The 22,494-nt window shown below is 49.0% G+C and overlaps 1 protein-coding gene across 3 annotated transcripts in view; it reads left to right on the forward strand.

The window, feature by feature from the left end:
• The window catches only part of STS (steroid sulfatase), a 115,418-nt gene that overhangs the window by 78,356 nt on the left and 14,568 nt on the right, over positions 1 to 22,494 (forward strand). For all 3 annotated transcript variants that reach the window (XM_039839642.1, XM_039839644.1, XM_039839645.1), the window contains 2 exons: positions 7,749 to 7,886; positions 18,676 to 18,835. In XM_039839642.1, the coding sequence (XP_039695576.1) occupies positions 7,749 to 7,886; positions 18,676 to 18,835 (298 nt within the window). The remainder of the gene's footprint in view (positions 1 to 7,748; positions 7,887 to 18,675; positions 18,836 to 22,494) is intronic.

The raw sequence follows: 22,494 nt of genomic DNA on the forward strand, positions 1-22,494 counted from the left end.
AAGTTGGAGCCCTCCTTGGCTCCTTGCTCAAGCATTAATTGTGATGGAAGCCGCCACTGCGCTTCCGTGCGGGGGAGTTCACCCTCGGCTCCCAGGTCCTTAGCGCACGAGTTTCGTCCCCAGCGTCCCCTTAGACATTCATGTCCAGGCGGCATCTGAATGACCGAGTCTCAGACTGTGTTAGATTCAGGTATGATTAGGCAAAAACTGTTATCTTCCATTTAATGGTTATAATTCTTTGCTTACTTCTCTCTAAAAATATCCTGAAGTGAACTCACAAAGGAAGAAGCCATAACAAACAACAATGACTCATGCTTGACATACACCCCACGAGCCAGCACATAATTTTTGTAGTTTGACCAGCTTATGGGATTCAGATAAATCATCCAGCCGTTGCACTTTGATTTTGGGTCGTATGCTATATTTTTTTTCTATTAAGCGGAAGCTTTCCAACTTGACTGTATACGAGAGGTAGCTCATATGCTTCCAATCATCCCATCTACAGTATCTCTTGAGCTCCACGTAATGGAAGAGATTAAGGCTGAAGGTTTAGAAATCTGGCCCATTTATTTTGGGAAGAAGTCCAAGATCAAGTTTACCTGCATTAAACGGACCTTGCCTCCCACGGGAGACAATGAATCTACGTGTGCATTGACAGCTATGTCCCAGCGTATGAGATGTTGTTTATGCTTCTAATCCTACATAAGCTAACAAAGAATTACCTTTCTCTGGCCAGAGGCAACAGAATGTGTCCATGGCCCTCTGTACCTGACGGAGGAGAGCATCACAACTTAGATCAAAGCTGGCTTCTGCAACAACGCCTAGCATTTTCCATGCCTGATGGAGAGGCATGACCACCACCAGGTGCTACAAGTAGATATTCTCATTTTTCTCAAACTTCGGTGCTCAGAAGGAATATTCGAGGCCCACTATTAACCTATCAATCGGACCAAGGACCAACTAACATAGCTTTAGGGCAACTTTTTAGAGCTTCTTGCATTCTGTGGATTACCTTGAGTAGGTGGAAATTCTTTTATAATTATTCGTGGTGGCTGGCTGAAACAGATTTTTTTCCCCCCACTTCCTTCATAGCATTTTGTTCCAATATTTTGTCTACCTTGTAGATATAAAAAGAGAACTGCCATAATAAGGCTTCAATGAGGCCAGGTGATTTTTCAAAATGTATTTTCATTTTCCAGTTACACACGATATGATAGGAGTTTTAGGTGTAAAGTAACAATCGGACGATTCTCTAACTTGTGAAATGGTCACCCCGAGAAGTCTACTACCCCTATGCCAGATTTTTTCCAACTCCGTAGTAAGAGCAAAGCTGTGTTGAGCTTTTGCCGGGTGACCAGCCCTGAGCTAAATGTTCGGGACACAAGCCTCCCCCTTTATTTCTCCAAGCAGTTATCTACGATAATGGTTACCGTCTCCAACTTAGAGGTAATGATTCTGGGGAGCAAGCCAGGGACCCAGGATTCAAACCAAGTCTGCTGCTATCGGGGCCAGGAGCTCCTAGTTGTATGTGACAGAGCCCGCATCGGGCAAGACCCGGATATTTCCCGGATGGCGTATCACAAGGGGTGACTCTCAACCGTGGCTTAACACTTGTTTGGGCAATGATTACGTGGAATAAGGGAACTCTCTAGAATTTAGGCTTTCAGTGCACCCCACATCCACACCTGGAGACAAAGGAGCCAGATTTTCCCATTTCCAAGTACTTTTTAGGATTACAAAAGTCTGGCCAGGAAGTTCTCATTTTTTTGATAAGCTCGCTCTTGTTGTCTGCAGTTAAATAACAAATTGCTCTCGAAATAGCTTATTTTCTGTATTTGTTTCATTCAGGGAACAAGATGAGAAAGCTTTAGAAATAAAACATTTCATTTATAAGCTATCCTGCAGCCCACCGTCGGTAATTCAAAACTATCATCCTATATAAATTGGTATGATTACACCTTGAGAACCTTGCCGAAAAATAATATTTGTGGACCTGTTACTAGCCGTGTGTCGCTCTGAAAGCAGGAATAAAACAGGAGCATTTGTTCCCATAGGAGATTTCTGTTCAGAATTTTTTAGGGGAGAAATATTTTAGACCGTTACAGGATCAATCTTATAAAAAATTAAATGGTTAATGGGCTCTGGGCTTAACAAATGAGAGTCAGGCTTAAGGCCCACACAGGATGGGGTCCAGAGGGTGCCTTTCAAGGCGGGGGAAAAAAAAAAGACTAAGAGGAAATCAGAAAGCTGACAATTTCTCCACAGACTGAACCAAATATTCCATTCGTACGGTGGCCCCAGCCAGATTCTCTTGTATTAATCCCAGCCCAGCAGTTTGTGATGCTTTTGATGAAAACGACAATTAAAGTCAGCATTCGAGGCGATGAATAAGAAAAAAATGGATGGGCACAAGGTAAATATCTTATCATGGAAAGGTAGGAGTTTGACAGAAACACCCAGAAAGGACTGTTGAGGAGAGGTGTCGTCTGTGCTTCAGAAGAGATGCAGCTGCGGATTTGTCTGCAGATGGAAATAGCCTGGAGGGGACTCTGTGAGCAGAGGCAGCTGGCTCGAACGGAGGAGATGTGTCAGCAGGAGGCTTTGGGGAGGAACGGGGTCCCTGACAGCGTGGTGCCCCAGCCGGTAGCACACAGCCCCGTGGTCAGTACGTGCTTCGTGAACACGTGTTGAATGCACGGGTGAGGAGGTCTGAGTCCGCGTGGCGATGGAAAGGTGTTTTTAAAAAAGAATCGGTAGACTGTTTCTTGAACGGTTTTAGGCTTACAGGAAAATCGAGTTGAGGCTGTGAAGGGTTTTCATACGTCCCTTTTCTTCCTCACACCATCAACCTTACAATGTCCTAAATTGGGGTGGCACATTGTCGCAGTCAGTGAGCCAATATTGCTACATTACTATCAACTAAAACCCGTACTTTTCATTATGATCTGCTGTTTGTACGTTCTGTGGGTTTGGACACATGTGTCATGACATGTGTCCACCACTGCAGTGTCAGAGAGTAGTTTCCATGCCCTAAACATCCTCTGTGCTCGGCCCGTTCATCCCATTTCCAAATCCCGGAAGCTTTCACTGTCTCTGTAGGTTTTTCTTTTCCAGAATGTCATAGAGTTGGAATCGCACGGTGTGTGGCTTTCTCTGATGAGCTTCTCTGACACGGTCACATACATTTAAGGTTCGTCATGTCTTTTCGTGGCTGGACGGCTCGTTTCCTTTTAGTGCTGACTAATATTCCGCTGTCTGGATGGACACGGTTTATTTATCCGTCACCTGCTGAAGGGCATCTTGGTCACTTCCAAGGTTTTGGCGATTATAAATAAACCTGCTGTAAATATTTGCGTGCAGGTTTTTGTGTCCATATATATTCTCGCGGAAGCCGCATTTTTTCCTTTGATTTATTTATTTTAATTGGCTTCGAGTATACAGTACATTGGTTACACATCTAAATAGCACATAAAACGATCTCCGCGATTGCTCCCTCCCTCCCCTGGCCCTGCATCATATTAACGCTGACCGCATCCCCTCCGCCGTGCTCCCCATCCCCGTGACCATCCATCAGCTACTGATGTGTACTTCTTTAACCCGTCACCCCATTTCCCAGCTTCCCAAAACCCCCTCCGCTCTGTCCAACACCAAATTGTGCACTCTATTTGTGAGTCTGTTTTGGATTAGTTTGTTCTTTTTAGTCCTTAGATTCATATAGTGTTTACCTTTCTCTGTCTGACTTAAATACCTTCTGGGTCCATCAAAACAATATCTTTTTCCACCCTCTTCCTTTTAGTCTGTGTGTGTTTTTTAATCCGAAGTGAGTCTCTTGTAGACACCATGTAAGGGTCTTGTGTTCTTATCCATTCATCACTCTATCTTTTGGTCGGAGCACTTAATTCTTTTCCATTTGAGGTACTGGTTGATAGGAATGTAGTTGCTACCATTCTTTATTCCTGTTTTTGATACATGCTCTTTCTTCTTAAAGAAGTTCCCTCCAACACTTCCTGTAATACTGGCTTGGTGGTGATAAATTCCTTTAACTTATTTTTGTCTGGGAACCTCTTTATCTGTCCTTCACGTCTAAATGATAGCTTTGCTGGATAAAGTCCTTGGTTATAGATCTTGGGTCTTCATCACGTCGAGTATTTTGTGCTAAGTCCTTCTGTCCTGCATAGTTTCTTTTGAGAAATCACCTGCCAGGCTTATGGGTGCTCCCTTGTAGGAAACTAACAGCTTTTCTCTTGCTGCTTTTAAGATTTTGTCTTTGTATTTAACCTTTGGCATTTTAATTACGATGTGTCTTGGGTGTGGGCCTCTTTGCATCCGTGGTTTTGGGGGTTCTTGGAGCTTCCTGGTGTTTTATGTCCCTCTCCTTCCCCAGATTAGGGACGTTTTCCATCATTATATGTTCCAACAGCTATTGAACATCTTGTTTTCCTTCAGGTAAGCCGATCAGATGGATATTTTGACCTTTAATAGTGTCTCGTATGCTTCTTAAATGATTTTTATAGTCTTGGCATCTTTTTCTTGCCATTCTGATTGAGTGTCCTTGGCTTTCCCGTCCTCTAGATAGGTCATTGGATCCTCTTCTTTATTCGCTTTGTTTATTCCATTTAATATATTTCTCATCTCAGATGTGTTCTTCATCTCAGACTGGTTCCTTTTTATTATTTCCGTTTCCATTTTTATGTTTTTTATCTCTTTGTTGAAGCTCTCACTGAATTTCTCTACTCGTCCCAAAAGTTCACTGAGCATCTTTATAACCCGTGTTGTGAACTCTGCATCTGTGAGATTGCTTGACTCCATTATTCCTGGATCTCTGTTCTGTTCTGTGGTGTGGTTTCTGCTTCTTTGTCTTCCCATTTTGGCTGCCTTTCCGTGTCTGTTTCTATGTACTAAGCAAAGCTCCTAATTCTCCTGGTCTTATTAATGTGGATTTGTGAAGTAGGTGTCTGTCCAGTGGCACAGTCCTGAGAGGGGTTCAGCTGCAGGCCAAATTTAACCCCAGCCTGTGCCCCTTTGGGGTCACCTGTTAAGATTCAGTCAGCAATCCACAGAGGCTGTGCTTATAGTTTCCTCAAAAGGCCACACCAGAAACCGAGGCCACCTGCCTCCAGTGTGAGTCTGGGCGCTGCTCAGCAAGAACACCTGACTGGCTAAGGACACACCTGGATGTGGCTTGGGTGGGGCCCAGGTTGGGGGAGGCGGGGTTTCAGGGCATCCTCTGGGCGGACCGAACTCTGTGATCCAGTTTGAGGATGTCAGGGCTGTGGCGGTGCTATATCCATGTACTGGGAGCGAGGAGGGCTCAACAGGGAGCCGTGGACACTGCCGTCACTTCTGTACCCAGCGAGTGTCCCCTCGGCCCTCACTCCGACAATGTCTCCCTGTAATTCCCCGCAAGTGCCCCCTGCGCGCAGCCGAACAGGCACGGGCGCTCAGAGCCGGCAGGTCCATCGTCGCGAAAATCCGCTCGAGGACGCGGCCCCTTGAAGAGGCGTCTGCCGCGGCCTCTGTCACTGCCGCAGCCTCCGTGCCACTCAGCTGCTGGGGACCGGGCAGCTCCGCGTCCTCGTCCGGTCCCACCTCCTGCCGTCGCACGGTGCTGTCCTGCATTTCTCCCTATCATATGGCTTGTTGCTCTCGATCCCGGATGATTCGTCCTTCCTGCTGCTCCTCGTTCCCGTCGCAACCTTGATTCGGTCGCCAGAGGGAGGAACAGAGCCTCTGTCACCTACGCCCTATTTTTCCCTCCCCAGAAGTCATGTTTTTGTAAAAAAGGCATTTCTTCACGGGATTTTCATCATGCTAAGCTCCTGGGAAACACATGAAAGGTGAATATCCTTTGACATAGAGATGCGTGACTGCAAGTCCTTTTGCAAATGATTAATTACGACCCGAAGAAGTGCGGGGTTTCTGCCTGTCTGTGTTATTTTACTTAGAAATTGTTTTATGAGCCAGTCTGGGTACTTTTCCTTCCAGGTAGGATAAGCGAGGCTTCTGTTGCCTGGTTGCTGCTTCCTATTTCGACTCGTTAAACTCATTACCATTTTGAAAATGCTGAGGCTTAAATTTACATCAGACCCTGAGACCAAGCCAGCGGGTTAGCTGTACCGACTCCAGCACAGTGAATGTCTGCCTGACGAGGACTTATCACGGGACTCCGGTCCCGAACGTGGCCCTCGTGTGTCCTCTTCTTGGGTTCTGTGCGTGACATTTATGCATGTGGTGTGGCTTCTAGGGATGTTTACTATTTGAGTTAAAAAACCGAGAAAGATGGAATGTGCAAAAAACACGTGTTGTAGCAAATGAGCCGGTCTTGCGTTCGCATCGGAGATCATGTCCACCACCTCCGTGGCGTGTCGAGGCTGCCGCCCTCATCCCTTCCGTGGGCCAGCCAGGCGAGGGTGCACCCTGGGGTGGAGGGCCTGTCCCCACTGGGGCGCGACCCGCCCACGGGGTAGGGTGTCCCCACGATCTGTTATTCTTTCTGCTGCGAAGAACACCTGTGTCCTCATAGAGTTCCAGTTTCGGTCTTGCTACAGTGACACGATAGTCCCCAGCCCTAACTGGAGACTGAGGTCGGCCTTGCCACGCCGATGAAAAGGACACGGGCAGCTTTATTCCTCGCGTCCTGAGGGTTCTGGGGAGGGCAGGGTATTGGCGGTCAAAGGTCAGCGAATACGGTCGGACTCTGTGACGCCAGGCACAGCATGGCTGCGAGCATTGACTTAGTAAATCCAGCCGGCAGCTTGTGAGTGTGTGGGTCTCCGTGGAAAGTGTGAACCGCGTGCCTCTGCTGTGACCACCGGTTTCTTCCAGTTTGGGAGCTCCCGCTCGGTGCCTGCGAGTCCACAATCAGCCCCTTCATGCTTCAACTGGCTCATACTTTGCTCTTCTGGAAAATGTTCGGCATCAATAGAAGCGGGCAGAAAACTACGGGAAGTCCCCCGAGCCCTGCACGCCCTCGCGTTGAATCTCCGCCCGGCACCCACGTCCCTTCTTCCCGGATTAATTGGAAGGAGACGGCACCCATCATGTGATTTCATCCACAGGCGTTGCGGATGCATCTCTAACTGTTTTTCTCTATTTCATGTCTATTTTTCACTGCTCCGTGATTCTCATCGACTCAGGGTTTGACACCCCGGGTTTTGGAGTCCGATTTCGGACTTCCTCTCCGGCTCACCCCCTTCGTAACTGCGTGACCCTGAGCGGGTCACTTATCTTTTCGGATGTCTGCTGCTGTCATCTGTCAAGTGGAGCCAGTGCTGGTGACTCCCGGGATTCGATGCGGTCCAGACAGGAGAGCACGTGCTCATGTTTTTAGCTCAGAGCCTGCTCCGCAGGTGGAGGCAGTTATTGCTGTCGCGGTTGAGATGGGTCTTATTTTGGAGTGCTGTTCTCGGGGGTCATATCCTGTGTCAGGTTTGTGGACACAGGTGATGACGAGAAGCAGGAAAGTCTCAGAGATGTTGATACGCATGATGGGTGACTTCAGACGTGGGCACCTGCTGTAATTATCAAGAGGTCGTTCAGCACAAAATATCTGTAGACAGATTTGGTCATATGAGATTTGTCTTTTTCCACTCCATAAGGAAAATTACTGGGTTTCTTTATAACCTAAGCATCGTGGCACAAGGTCGTTCTCTCCCTCCCCAAGAAATGAACGGACAAGTCCGTGAGGACGAATCCTCTCCCTTGCCAAGACGCGACTGTTTTCAAGCTGACTCTTTTCTCTCCTTCAGGGCAGATCATGAGCGTTCTAGAGGAGTTAGGACTGGCCAACAACACCCTCGTCTACTTCACTTCGGACCAAGGGGCGCACGTGGAGGAGGTGACGGCCACAGGAGAAATTCACGGAGGAAGTAACGGGATCTATAAAGGTGAGAGTGAGGACCAGCTCTGGCCTGCTCGCCCACCCACGGCGCGCCTTGGCCTTGGTCTTGGCACTCGGGCATCGTTTTCCTGTGGCTTTGCAAGACGCTGGGCTTCACGGTGTTACGGGCATTGAACAGTCCAATGGCCAAAGTGGCCATTTCTGATATGGTCCCCACCGAACTTGAAAGCACACGTTGTATGTCACCCTGTTGGAATGACGGCATTTTCCCTAGAAATGTCAATACAGCCCCATATTGGGTCGCCGCTTAAAACAAGAAGCCCTTTATTCCCCGACATTTGTGATCTGCTGCTGCCATGAAAAATTGACACAAACTTCCTGGCTTAAAGCAACACAGATTTGAGACCAGAGTGGGTCCCACTGGTCTGAAATCAGGGTGACGGCAGGACTGCGTCTTTCTGCAAGCTCTCGCGAGAGTCCGCTTCCCGGCCTGGTCTAGGTTGGAGAGGCCACCTGCACTCCTGGGCTCGTGGCCCCTTATTCCGTCTTTGTGGTCGACGGTGCAACGTGTTGAGGTCCCCTCTCTGCTTTCATAATCCCATCCCCTTCACCTCTTCCTTTCTTTAGGGATCCTTGTGATTACAGATGCTCCTCGACCTTACAGGGGCCACGTCCCGATAAAGCATCGTGATCCGAAAAGAGCGTAGTTCGAACATGCATTTAAGCTACCGAACGTCGTAGCTCAGCCAGTTCCTGCGGAGGTCGTGGTCCACTGCCGCCGGCTGGTAGGGTGGTGGCTGGCTGGGGGCTGCAGGAATAGGGAGCCCCGTGCAACTGAATAAGGGTGTCACTTTTTACATGCACGAGACACTGGCTGTATAAAGAGCCAGGGGAGCCCAACTTGGCCGCGGGGACCAGGAAATGCTCCCCGAGCACGCAGGCTGGGGGCAGTACGCGTGCTCTGTACTCTCTCTCCTTCTAGCTCTTTCCATCCTCCCCACCAGCGCCTCTCTCCAGGGCTGCTAGAAACGAGGAGAAGCAACAACTGGCTAGTTGTGCAAACCACAGGGGATTGAGGCCGGGTCACACCGTGCCTGACACAGGGACGTGGAGAGAGGCCGGTGTTATCTGTCACCACCGCAGCACGCAGGCTGTGCATCCTCGTCCTGCTGTTTATGGCCACATGGGCATGTCGGGGGCTCTTGTAAGCTCCGGGCTGTCGATCGTTTCTTGCACCTTTGTTTACCTGGAACCGATGAGAAAAAGGTTTGTGCTCAGCGCTGGCGGGGGACACCCTCCATCACATTAACTTAAAAAGAAAAAGGCCTTTCCGAGCGAGAGGTGACGAGAGTTTATTTGAGGTTAATGCGAATAGCTGTTTGGGAAGCTCTGATTCGGGCCGAAGCCAAACAGGGGCATGACGGGGAGACAGAGGCAGTCGATGAGACAGGGCAGGGGACAGTGACATCAGTAGAAGGTAGGCGTCGCTATCGGTGCAGGTAACATGACACGGCGACGCCGATTCTAAACGGCGCTTTTCATTTTCGTTCCTGTAGTCATCAGTCCGGTCGTCGTGACATCTGCTCTCTTGTTATCTTTGCAAATGGTCCGCTGCGATGCAGCGTTGCCTTAGGCCCTGTCTAAGGTGATTCTGTCCAGTTTCGCCGTCCCAGAGCTTTGAGGATGAGGCGAGCAGGCAGCGGCTCCGGCTCCGTAGTAAAAGGTTCCGTTCATGTCACTGTTTACACGAGAACGCTCCTGGCTCGTCCCTCGTTTGCATGCCCCGTGGCACCTCCGCAGTGCGCACGGCCAGCACGGGTTCGGCGAAGGACGCGGCGTGTTTGGTCCGCACGGGTCAGCCCTGCCTCCCGCGCTGCATCCTTCCGTCCCTCCCCCGTGCCCAGCCTTACTCGCAGGCATGGGCAGGAACCTCGGCCACCTGTCGATCGAAGCCACCTGTCTCCGTTGTGGTTCCATGCCGTGACGGTCAGCATGGAGGGGGTTGTCCGGCATTGGTTTCACAGATCACAGCGCCGTAGATGGCGTTGCAGACGGCATGTCACGCAGGGCCTCCCCCGAGCATTCACGCTCCCTCCGCGGGTCTGCGTGGTCCCCCAAGTTAACTCAGCGGTGTGACATGTCCATCAATCACAGTGAGGGAAGAGGTCGGGAAGTCAGGCGTTATTTCATAAAGCTGTAGACACGGTGCTGCGGAGCCTCCGTTCACGGGGAGGTGACCAGGTGACCGCTGGCCGGGGCGCCCGAGGGACGGCGAGCCCAGGCGGGAAATAGAGCGGGCACCTTGCTGTCACGGTTCGCTCTTTGACAACGTGAGCCGCGTGGATCAGAAAGACAGCGTCAAGGGTTCTGCAAGGCGGTTGGGGCCTGGGGTGACCGCACGACTCGAAAAGCGTGCGAACAGCAGCCCCCTGCTCCGTTCTGCTTTGCTCGAAGAAGCACGTTGGGCGGGTGACAGCCGTGTCGCTTCGGAGCTGACGCTGCTTCAGAGTCCAGCTGCTTCTGGATCACAGAGCATCATCCCTGTGTCCAATTTAGTTTCAAAATCAAGTCGACGGTCCAACGTTGTTAAAATACAGGGCCCTAAAAGAAAGACGTGGTTTCCTCCCAGCTGTGGGAGACGAGCAAAGACTTCCGAGTATCAAAACCCCTAGTTTGCGAAAGCCACAAACTTAAAAGCGGTTTCGAGGCTGATGTAAGCCCGTTTACACGCCCTGATCCAAAAAGCATCGTATTCTGAACAATACTGGTTTCTACTCTCCATCAGAACCCCTCCCAAAGTTCTCGACTGTGTGAGCTCATCTTATTCGCTGATGAAGTCGACAGGCTAATTCGATACAACAGCTACGATTAAACCATCCTTCCGCAGAATGCAACAGGTTGTCCCATTTAATCGTGGGGACATTAGATCATGACTCTAGCCTGCATTTAAAACATAATAATTCAGTATGACGGGGGTGAAGAGATAGTGACACCCCTAAATGATTCTCACATTTAAGAAAGGAAATGTATTTGCAGTATGATTCAGCTGATTACATTTACATTCGCATAAATTTTATCTCGGTCAGAAGGCTGTTGCATGAAAGGAAGTTGAGTGTTAAAGGGAGGGTCCAAGGTGATATTTCAATATAAGTCTAGACAAATTTTAGCCATCTTGGCACTGTCTTTCATATACTCGTTCCGGAAATGTTTACTTCTCAGAACTTTCTAGAATAGATTCCCTTCCACCGTGCCCATGCTCTGAATGATTGTGTCAACCTAGTAAAGCTGATTTACTAATAATTCTTACTTCCACTCAAGCAGCAAGGAGTCATTGTCTCTGTCCAAGCGTCCCATGAATCTGACAGCGTCTCGGAACAAAGTCCTTAGGGTTTTCATCCAGGCAGATAACACAACGTTCCCTACCCTGGGCGTTAGCCCGTGACCACTTTTAGCTGTTAAACATGAAAATTGCATCGGGGCTGTTAAAATACGGGAAACATCTACATTGGCTGCTTTGGGAGTTGTAAACAGGAGCCAGTGCTTTGAACCAGCAGAGGATATACAATCGCTTTGCGCTCCGGGACTCTGCCTAGGAAACGGATGATGGCTCTCAGATTGAGTAATTGCACCCAGGGCGGGTGTTGGTTATTTGAATCAGGTGGGTAGAGAGGAGTCTAGAGTAGAGAAGACGCTTCATGCTGAACACTCACCTGCATCCAGGCAGTTAACTAAGAGCTCAAGACAATGGTCCTACGAACTGTCACTCTCCTACGGAAGAAGCAGGTGGCACCGCCCAGCTTCACTTGATGGCAGAGTCAGGGTGTTAAGCTCTCGGGGCTCCCCTTGCAGAGATAGGTGCAGTGGAAGAGGCTTCTCAAGTTCTGGCTGGCGCCTCCTCCTCTGACCTACCTCTCAGTGCTGGAGACCTTGGGAGCTCTGTCCCGGGCTCCTTCCCTCGTTCGTGTGTACATGTGCCTCATGCAATCTCATCCAGAACCAGGGCCACGTGGCATCTGAGTGCTGGTAACCCCCATATCCAGCCCTCACTCTTCCTTAGAACCCCAGACTCCTCCGTCCAGGAGCCCCCATGACATGTGACATGGGTCTTTGGCGGACACATTTTGCTTACCAGATGCGTTCTGTAGATGTCACTCCCCAAGCCCACCTGTTCCCTCATCTGTCCGAGCTCTTCGAACTGCAGTACTGTTCCCTCAGAGACTCGGCTCTCGAAGCTGGGGTTCCTTGACCCCTTCAAGCATCTTTCTTTGACCTGCCTTTACCCATATTCCAACAGCGTGTCCTACAATGCTCTGAGTATAGCTCACATGGATCTACTTTTCTCAACTCCACCAATTACGGCTCCCTGTTGGCCCCCATCACCTCAAACTCATCTCCCCAGTGGTTCCTGGGTGGTCACCCTGCTCCCTCTGCGCCGTCTACAGTCTGTTCTCCCTGCGGGCAGCTGGGTGAGCCTTCACGAACACACACTCAAGGTACCGTACGGGGATTCCTGGCTTGCGCACAAAGTACCACATACGGTGACTTGAAACAACGGAAAGTTATCATCTGTGTTCTGGAGACCAGAAATTCGAAATCGAGAGGTCGGCAGGACCGTGCAGCCCCAAAAGCCTCCAGAGGAGGTGCCATCCTCGTCCCCCCCAGCTTCCGGTGGTGGTCGGCATCGCTTGGCTTGAAGACGCATCACCCCAGTGTGTGCCTCCGTCGTCACATGGCTTTGCTTCCTTTCTTGAAACACTGAACTCTGTTCCCGTCCACTAAGAATGAAACGTGAGGTCTGCGTCCTGGTGGTGCACAGTCCCGCCGTGACCGAGGATGCTTCATCTTTTCTCAGACCCTCAGTACCTCAATCTTGGTGCCACCCGAGGGCCTTTCCGTTGGCTCTTTCTTTAGTCGGAACGGTCACCCCCTGAGCTTGGCATGGATCTGGCCACTGAGCACACGCTGCCTCTGGAAGATCTCCCTGGGACACCACACCAGAAGGCTGTGTCACCTCCCACCACGAGTAATCATGACACCAACTGATTTGAATTCTTTGCGTACATCCTTCCTGAGCTGGGACCAGAATAAATCCCCTGAGCTTTTTTCACAGTGGAGTTCAGAGTTGTCTGCTTCTTCCTCACAGCAGAGAACTCCCCGTAGCCTCGGCAGAGAACAGCTAAACGCCTCGCTCTGCGACATTTCTGCTCCTGTGCCAAGTCAAGGTCACGTTGACTGAGGCTCTGCCGCCACCTCCACCTCCGCTTCCCTGTGCCTAAGGGCGAGCAGTAAATGTCAGAGGAAGGGATGGTTGACTCTGCGGGACGGGAGGGCGCTGTCTGCAGAAGCACAGAGGCTCTGGCAGGCGTGGTTCCCTGAGTGCTGGAGACGGGAGACTTTCCCCAGGTGCCAGGGACGCTCGCTAAGGTTTCCCGGTGTCTACACCTCAGGCAACGCAGCTTCTGGCATTTGTCCTTCGCCTTCCGGGCAAATTGCAAAAGCCACTGATTGGCTGGATGCCACATCTGTCACGAGTGCCTCCTCGCAGCCGCCGAATTTGGCCTCTGTTCCCCTCACGCAACGATGCAGCTTTTGGAGAGCAAGCGATACTTCTCCGGGAAAAAAAAATGTAACAGCAAAGAGGCTCCCGTCATTTGTGAGATGGTGGCTCTGCTCAGGTTGCGTCTTCGGCTTTTGGCGAGCAGTTTTATCAGCTTCCCAAGACTGGGCAAAGCTGCGTATGTTGCCGGCGTCGGGACTGAGTGTGCCGGGAGGCACCCCACTGCGTCTTCACCTTAGAAAGATGATCGCACATGCTCTCCATGCATCAAGTCACTTATTCAGTTGAATTCGACTGCGGAGCATTCATGTAGCAAATGCCGGGCATGGGGCTAACTTCTAGGGCATCAGGCGAAGGATACAGGTCCCTGACTTGTCGTAGCTGATGTCCTGTTGTTGAGATGCAGATCTAGAAAGGGAAGGGCGGATGAAGGGACTCTCTCGTAGGAATGGCGGAAGGTCCTTAACCCAACCTGGGGCTCAGCTTCCTGAGAGGAGCTAGCTCATCGTCTACAGCCTGAAGGTTTGAAGTGTCGGCTGGGAGAGGAAAGGTAGGAAGTGTATTCTAGGCAGGAGCGAGATGCTCGCAGTGAGCAAAAACGAGGCTCGGCGTTGCCAGAGACGAAAGTGTGAACAACGGATGTCAGATGATGTGGCTGATGAGCGACCTGCACCCAAATTCATATGTCCAAGAAAAATGAATTCAGGTATAAATTTATATATTGCTTCGGTATATGAAATTTAGTTCTATGTAAATTTCAATCGATAAATTTGTTTACGTATAAATTTCAATCAATAAATTTGTTTACATATAAATTTCAATCAATAAATTTGTTTACATATAAATTTCAATCAATAAATTTGTTTACATATAAATTTCAATCAATAAATTTGTTTACATATAAATTTCAATCAATAAATTTGTTTACATATAAATTTTAATCAATAAATTTGTTTACATATAAATTTCAATCTATAAATTTGTTCACATATAAATTTCAATCTATAAATTTGTTTATATATAAATTTCAATCTATAAATTTGTTTATATATAAACCTAAATATATATTTACATATAATTTTATTTACATACAAGTTCTATATTTAAATTTATCTGTGTATATAAACTTAAAGATGCAATTCGGATATACCTGTATTTCTGCATACATTTAAATATATATTAATACATAAAATTATTTTATATTAATTTGCATATATAATTTACATATATAATTTAAACATATAAATTTTAATATATAAATTTAAATATATAAATTTTAAAATTTATATATTTAAATTTTAAGACATGTTTATAAATATATAAATTTTGAAATTTATATATTTAAATTTTAAGACACGTTTACCTAGATTTAAAATTTATATATAATGAAAATATTTAAAATTTTATATATAATGATTGCTCACGTGTAGTTTTTTTATACATCTAAGATCGTTTGGGTAGTAGTAGAAATTGGACACGAAGGATGTCGCCCAAAGGCAGTATAAGGAAGGCATCGGAAAATGACGAGTGGACGATTTCATGAAACTCTGTGCCCAGATCAAGCCTAAGTGGGAGGAAGAATAAACCAGGTAACAGCGCTGTGTCGGCTTCCTCGTCTTTAGGGTCGGCCTGATCGCATAGGTACGAGAGGCAAACCCTGGAGGACTATGCCGATGCCTGCACAGTCCGTGTAGCTGAAATGTTTGCAAATGCGCCGAGTCCGTGTCAGGTGTGACTCTCACGCGGTAGATTATAACACCTGTGACGGCAGACGTGTTGTTTGGCTCGCATCTGCATCCCCAGAACCTAGAGCAGTTCCCGGCATGTTTTAAGAAACGATTTCTGAGTAAAAACATCAATTAAAAAAAACACTTGAGCTGGACTCGAAAGATAAATAGTGTGAGCAGGTGGAGGTGAGGATGTAGTAAGGGTGGACGAAAGCCAGGACAAGGTTTGCTTTATACTCCGGCCGAAGAAACCCTTCTTTCTTCGTTCCTGCGGACGATATTATGGAAAGACTTCGATTAAGTGAAACAAATCGTGAATTGCTCGATCCAGGAGTAGTTAATATTGTGCGGTCGGGTCAGTTAAATTAGGGCAGACCCCTCAGACTACGGCATGTGTGGCAAATCAAGCGGCACGCCGGATTTTTGTCCATAAAGTTTTATTGAAACATGGCCATGCTCCTTTGTCGGTGCTGCTTCTGACTTCCCATGGCAGAGCTGAGAAAGCGGGAAAGCAACCTCCCCAAAACCTAAAACATTTACTACCTGGCACGAGAGAGACAAAGTTTGGCGACCTCTGAGTCTGATTATTTAGCAGTTTGATGTGTCGCTTAAATTGTCACTCATCACTGCTCAAACCAGGTCAGTCAATCTCAAGGGCGTCTTTGAGTCTTTACCCCTCATTTGCATACTGACGTCAGCAGACCGTTGTTTACTTTTGCCCCGATAATGGGCTGGTAGCCCCTGAATAATTTTGTCATGTCTCCCATGTATGATTGGTGGAGTTTAGACTCTGGAATGAAAACATCAAGGAGAGTATACAACATAGCATCTTGGGTGAGAAATCGTTCTGTGCAAACTGCACTCGTCACTGTCATCGTGGGGGTGTGCCGCGCGCGATCCAGGGAGTCCCTGTTCCCCACATCGAGAGACGTCCGAGATGAGGCAAATGACAAGTAGAATCTTTCGTAAAACTCTGTGCCCAGATCAAGGGTAAGAACAGGTAGCATCTGCTCTTGCCGTTAACAGCGATTTGACGTGCTGGGCGCCAGAGTTCGGCAGAGCAGAAATAGAAGCCAGGTGTGGAAATAGCTGTTTCTAACAAGAGCCCCGGAGGAAGTTGGAGAAGCATTTCCTCTGTGTTTGCCGGCAGAGATGGAGCAACTCAGCCATCATCCTCCGGTGGCGTTCCGTCACGGCAAAGTGCCATCGAGAGGTGAAAAGTGTGACTTTGACGGTGACTCGACCGAATTTTGAATTTAGACCATGCTCTTTGCTCTGCTTATGTGTTTCAGTAAAAAAAAAATAGTTCAGAATCCTTAACCAGTTTTTCTTGTATCTCCCCTGCAACGCCACAGCCAGCTTCCCTAACTCTATTCCTCCTTCTGCTGACTCGGAGCAGGTGTCCCCAGGTAAGAGGCGTCCCCTGGGCTTTCATTGGCCCCCTAATCAGAGTTGGCTGTGGGCGCATCTGCACCTTCCTTGAAGACTTTGAGTTTCTGTAGAGCGAGATGCTTGTTCACATACATCTCTGTCCTCTCGTGGGATCCTGAGTATCTGTGAAGTGTAGTGTTTACGATGACAGATTCCGCCGCTCCCCCCAACACTATCACAGACTCGCTGTGTTTCTGGGACACGGTGAAGTCTCTTCCTGTTGCAGACCACACGAAACCACTGCTACCTAGATACCTACCGGATAGATGACGTATCCAGCAGGGTCCTAGGGCTGCCCTCATCCTTCATCCGACACGATTTCCCGGAGGCAGTGCGTGCACGGATGTGTTTATCACCTGTTAAAAGTTAAAAGCAATTTTTTTTTACCGTTGCTGTTATAAAAACACGCCGTTTACAGCTTAATGGGAATTTATGGATGTGTTTCTTTCGTTTCCGAGTGTAAATGGACAATGATAAGGCGAGAGAGAGTCTTATGGTACTACGCATAGTGGGTCAGGATTTCCTGATGACGGATACCTCCCTCGAGTGTAAGAGTCTGTTGCCACCAAACCGGCGGGGTCGGAACCACGCCTGGTGCCACCGCAGCTTATACACAGGCAGGCAGTGGGCGGCCAGGTCGGGGACCACAGGCCTGAATGCCCCCCAGTCCTGTGCTTTCCTTGGGGGTCCTGTGAGCACAGTAGTGGAGCAGAGGGCAGCCCGTTTATTGTGCCCATGAACCGCTGCCATGAACAGCGGCTCTCTGTGGCCGGGAACAGCGTTGGGCATCCATGATTTCAGGGCGTGACGTTTCTAGGGTCTCTCCAGTGTTGTTTTGCCCAGAGGCGGTTATACATGGAGCCAGGCTCTCACAGACTCGTCTTCCATCGCCTGGAGCACGGGGATCTTGGCAGACTCCCCCCCCACCCCCCGGAGAACAGACTGCCATGCCTGTCTCGCGAGGTGCACGCGCCTGTGAGGTGCCCGTGGATTTGTGTCCCTCCGTGTGCGCCGTGTGTGAATGCGTGCCCTCTGCCGTATGTCCTGTCTCACGGCATACCGTATAGTCATTTACGGGCGTTGGTATAAACGTTCACAGACTCGGAAAGACTCTGGCTTTGTCACTTTCTGTTTAGTTATTTTGAATCGCCTCGTAGACACAAAGCTTGTTTCCCCAAGTGACTAGTAAGAGCTCTACCGGTGATAAAATGATAGCCATGATGATAATAGCCATTGCATGTGCTTTGTCTCTCTTCCATGCACTGGACTTGGCCCTGGAGTGATTTCCATGTAACTCTCGCCGCTAACATGTTGACAGCGTCAGGCGCAGAGCTGCTGCTTTGTTTCCTATGGCTGCTCTAATAAATTACTCCTTATTTGGTGGCTCAGAACAACACAAATCGATGATCTTTTAGTTATGGACTTCAGATGTGCACCACGAGTCTGCTCGAGCTGCATTTCTTTCCAAAGGTTCTGGGGGGATCCATTAGCTGTCCTTTCCAGCATGAGAGATACCTGCGTTCGTGACTTGGGTGCCTTTATGCACCTTCCGTAGACCCTTCCGGTCTCTCTGTGACGACAGCCCCTGCTTGTACTGTCCCCATGCCCGTCCTCCCCGTGTCCCTAATCAAGGCCCTTGCGAATCTGGTGGACTGACTCAGAGAATCCAGCATAAGCTGCCCTTTTGCCATATAAGGTTTGGGTGATACGAACATGGACTTTTGGGGGTGCCGTTATTTTGCTTACTATAGCTGGTAAAAAAAAGTAGAAATGCAATTTGAACATTCTGACGCAAGTCATCGGTATGAGGCTTTTCTTCCTGTGAGATTTGAGTCTCCCTGGTTACAGAGGGACCGCTCCCGACCACCGGGCAGTGACGGCCATGTGTCATGCCTCGCGGTGACTGTTATGTACGTTTCGTTTGTTTGTTTGTTTGTTTCCCAGCACAACTATTCTGTTTTGCTCCTGAGTTTGTCGTCAAATGCATGTAATGAGGGCAGTTGGTTCTTCCCAACTGGCCGCCCCATGACGAGCGTTGAAGAGTTCGTTGACGCGAGCGCCAAAGGAAGCGTCGGAGACACTCACGCCATCTGCCTCTTGCCTCTCGTCTTGCGTTTTAGGGGGAAAAGGGAACAACTGGGAAGGTGGCATCCGGGTGCCCGGCCTCCTGCGGTGGCCGGGGGTGATCCCGGCGGGACTGGAGATTGCTGAGCCCACGAGCAACATGGACATCTTCCCCACCGTGGTCAAACTGGCCGGATCGCCGCTGCCCGACGACAGGTAAGCCGGCTCACGGGGGCCCGCGGTGGCCCCTGCACAGTCAGACGTGTCCTGGGAGCCGTCGTGGTGCTGCCCTGACCCCTCCGGGTGCACGTGTTGTCCGCGTCCAGTCATGGGATTCGCTGGCGGGCGTGACCTCCCGGGAAATAGCCGCCAGGCTCCGTCCTCTCCGGCACCCTGCCCACCCTGTCTGGTGTCACTGCCCATTGTCGTGGCCGAAGGGCAGCGGGGAATTGCCCGCTTCATCCCACACCGCCCCTGCGGGCCCCACGGGGCGGCTCTGCGCCGTGGCAGTGAGAGAGGCAGCGGTTCCCCCGTGTTTTCCAGCGTGTCTCTATTTAGCGAGTTCTAAATGAAATGTCTTTCTCTTAAATTTAAATACAACTTCCTATGACATCGCCAATGGTTTCTTCTTAAGTGTTATTACCAATCCGAGGAGTTTTAAGTGAAGCGCGCTGATGAATTGTTTTCATTAGTCTGGTGGCAGGCGCGGTGCATGTCACTCAGGCAGGCTGCAGATCTGGTGGGAATCCCGCTGCCAGCGGGACACACAGGAGGGAAGGGTGGACCCGGAGCCGAGAGCCGAGTCCGCGGACAGATGCGCTCGGCCCCTGTAGCTTGCTGGCTTCTTTCATACTCCGGATGTTTACTTCTTGTTTTCAGATTTATGCTTTGCTCATCCTTCCCGCCTGCCCCAGTGCGCACACACACACGCTGCCTTTGCCTACGCACACTTGCGCGCACATGCACACACGCACGCACACATGCATGCGCACACGCACGAGAAAAGCAGCATTGTAGAGTTCAGCCATTCTCAAACTTGATGGTCCGAAGAGCCCTTTTGTGACAGAGGAACACAAACATCTTTCGTCGCTGTGGGTTGTATCTATCAACGCTTATCACACCGCTGATTAATCCTGGAAAACAATTTCAGGACACGCGGGCAGCCGAGCACACAGTCCCTCGGCCGGTAGGATGCGGATGTCATCACCGTCCTCGGAGCCACTGGGGAGGTCCACCGTGCCCCCCAAAAACAGCAGTGTAAAGGACAAAGCACACTTCGTGTTATGACAAAAATGGTTTTGACCTCGTGGACTCCCTGTAAGGGTCTCAGGCTTCTGGGTGGGTCTCTGGACCCCATGTGGACGAGGAGCTGGTGCTGCAGATGAGAGCACACATCCCAGAGGCGTCCTCCTGGGGCTCAGACGTGGGCGTCATGGCTGGCAGAGGGTTGAACTTAGGGGGCCCTGAATCCTCGTCTGGAGGATGGGTTCCGTCACGGCGCTGACCTTGCAAGGTGGAGACCAGGATTCAGAGCTCTAGATGGTGTCAAGTGCGGTGCAGAGAATGTGTGGGCGTTTGCCATTTTTGCTTCACCTGCCATATTGGGCGGATAGGTAGCCCGCAGGATAATTATTTCTTCTTCCTCTTTGAATATTCATCTGTGATCACAGAATCACAAAATCTGAGGGCTGAAGGGGACTTTTCGGGTCTACCCTAGTCAAAGTATTCTCCTGCTACCTTATCGATAGGCAGAAAAGTTGGCACCAGTAACTCATAAAGAGTCCTACGCAAAGCCAAAAATCTCACTCACAATTTCCTCTACTCGTTGGCTTTCGTTCTTACCCTTGGAATAAATCTTATTAGACTTCCTTCAGTAACTCACGCAGAGTGTTCAGGTAATTTCATTAATTACATTTTCTTCTCATGGCTCCTAATGTTAAAAATCATCCTGACTCTTTGCTTTTCCAATATCTTTGACTGGTTTTCCATCTGACTGGGAAGAAGCCAGGGAAGGAAAAAGTTCAGAAGCAAAGGGGAAGATGTAGGAGGGGAAATCTTGCTGGCAGCTGCTACCCACCCCAGTCTGCGGCTGACAGAAGTCCGTCTGTTTTTCCCGTGCATTCCCATTGGGAAAGGAAGCGGCCTACCCCTTAGGAGGACCCAGATATTTTGCGTGGGAGGCAGTATCGTCAGTCAGACCCGTTGCCAACACTGAAGGATCTTTGCGATGCTCGTTGACCTACGTCAACCCAATGATGTTGCCTCTGTGTTGACGTCCAACGCCTCATAAAATTCCCTCAACATTCTAGAGACAGCACAGATAAGGAAAGAGAAAAATGCTTCTCAGTCCCTTGTGGGAGTAACATTAACACACACCATTTTATTTAAATCATGTCACCAGCCAGGTCTGGAAAACGTTCTTATGTACCTGCTCTGGAGACTTTGAACATCTAAAGCAATGGTTCTCACTTAGGGTGACTGTTCCCCCCAGAGGCCCTTTATCAATGTCTAGAGACATTTTTGATTGTCTTGACTTAGGGTGCCACCGGCACCTAGTGGGTGGAGGCCAAGGATGCTGCTAAACGTCCTACAGTGCCCAGGACAGCCCCACGGCAGAGAATGAACCAGCCGAAAGTGTGAGCAGGGTCGTGGTTGAGAAATTGTGCCCAAAAGTTTATTATTATTTCTTTTTTACCAAAACTATTGTCATGGAAGCCCTCATCAAAACTCTTTAGTAAAAGCTGAGGACAGTATCCTCATATCTATATTCATCTGCAAATTTGATACACAGATATCTACTCTTTAGGAAATAGCCTTAACTCTTCCAGATCAAGACAAGTGGAGTCAGCACCCCTGGTTTTCCGATGGAGCAATATTAAATTTACATTTTTCAGGACAGTAAACCTAAATGTACAAATTCATTACAGTGGAATACCTGTCAGTCTCGTCTTTGCAAGCGGATGGAATGTTATCCTAGAAAAGTCTAGGACCAATCTGCAAAGAACATAGGCAACATAGTTGGCTAAACCATTGGAAAACCTCTAAATTCTGGCCACAGATGGTCAGCTGGGAGGGAAGGAAGGGAGGTCCTGGTGTCCCCAAGAATCAAATTCTAGAGGTAAAATAATTAGGTCTCTTATTCTGTCATTAACATAAAATTAAATGTGGTTCTGTTTTTTCCAAGTTATAAAAATAAAGCAAAACCTTGACATTTCTGTAATGAAGACGAGGGAAGGGAGCTAGGTCTCCCAGTAGATCTTGCCGAAAACAATTTTTTCTTTTAATTACGAAAACAACTTTCTGTATTCTTGGGATTCCCTGTGGTTTATTAAAGATGTCCATACTTTCCCTTAAAAATAGTTTCTTTCCTATTACTTTCTCTATTGAACAAACTCACTCTATTTTGAATATCACACAGGTAACACGTAGACAAATTGACCCTCAAAACCTTCTCTTCTGTGTCCCCCTAAACTTTCCCCTTCTTCTATGACTCTCAGATCTTCCCCAGTGTTGACCAGGAAAAGGCAGATGGCTTGCTGGCTTAGAGCCGAGAGAGAGAGAGCATATTCGGGAGGTCACGGCCACCCAAGGGGAGTCCCCAAAACATCCTTTTCGATTCCGTGAAGTCCTCCCCAGGTGACAGAATTTGACCCGAATTTCGGAAAAGACACTCGTGAGAAACACTTCCGTTCTGGCCACGTCACGAGTAATGTGCCATCTCTGGGCTTGGCTGCCGTTTGCCTGTGACACAAGCGTGTGGTTTAAAACGATCCCGAGTATTTTGAGGGCTTAGACAGCGTTTCAAAGTTCAGCTCCGTAGGGTCACTTCCGATTTCTCGTGGCAGAAATGAGCCTCCTCCCGACAGTCCGTATTT

This window comes from Pteropus medius, unplaced genomic scaffold (assembly GCF_902729225.1).
Source record: "Pteropus medius unplaced genomic scaffold, Ma_sr-lr_union100, whole genome shotgun sequence".
NCBI lineage: Eukaryota > Metazoa > Chordata > Mammalia > Chiroptera > Pteropodidae > Pteropus > Pteropus medius.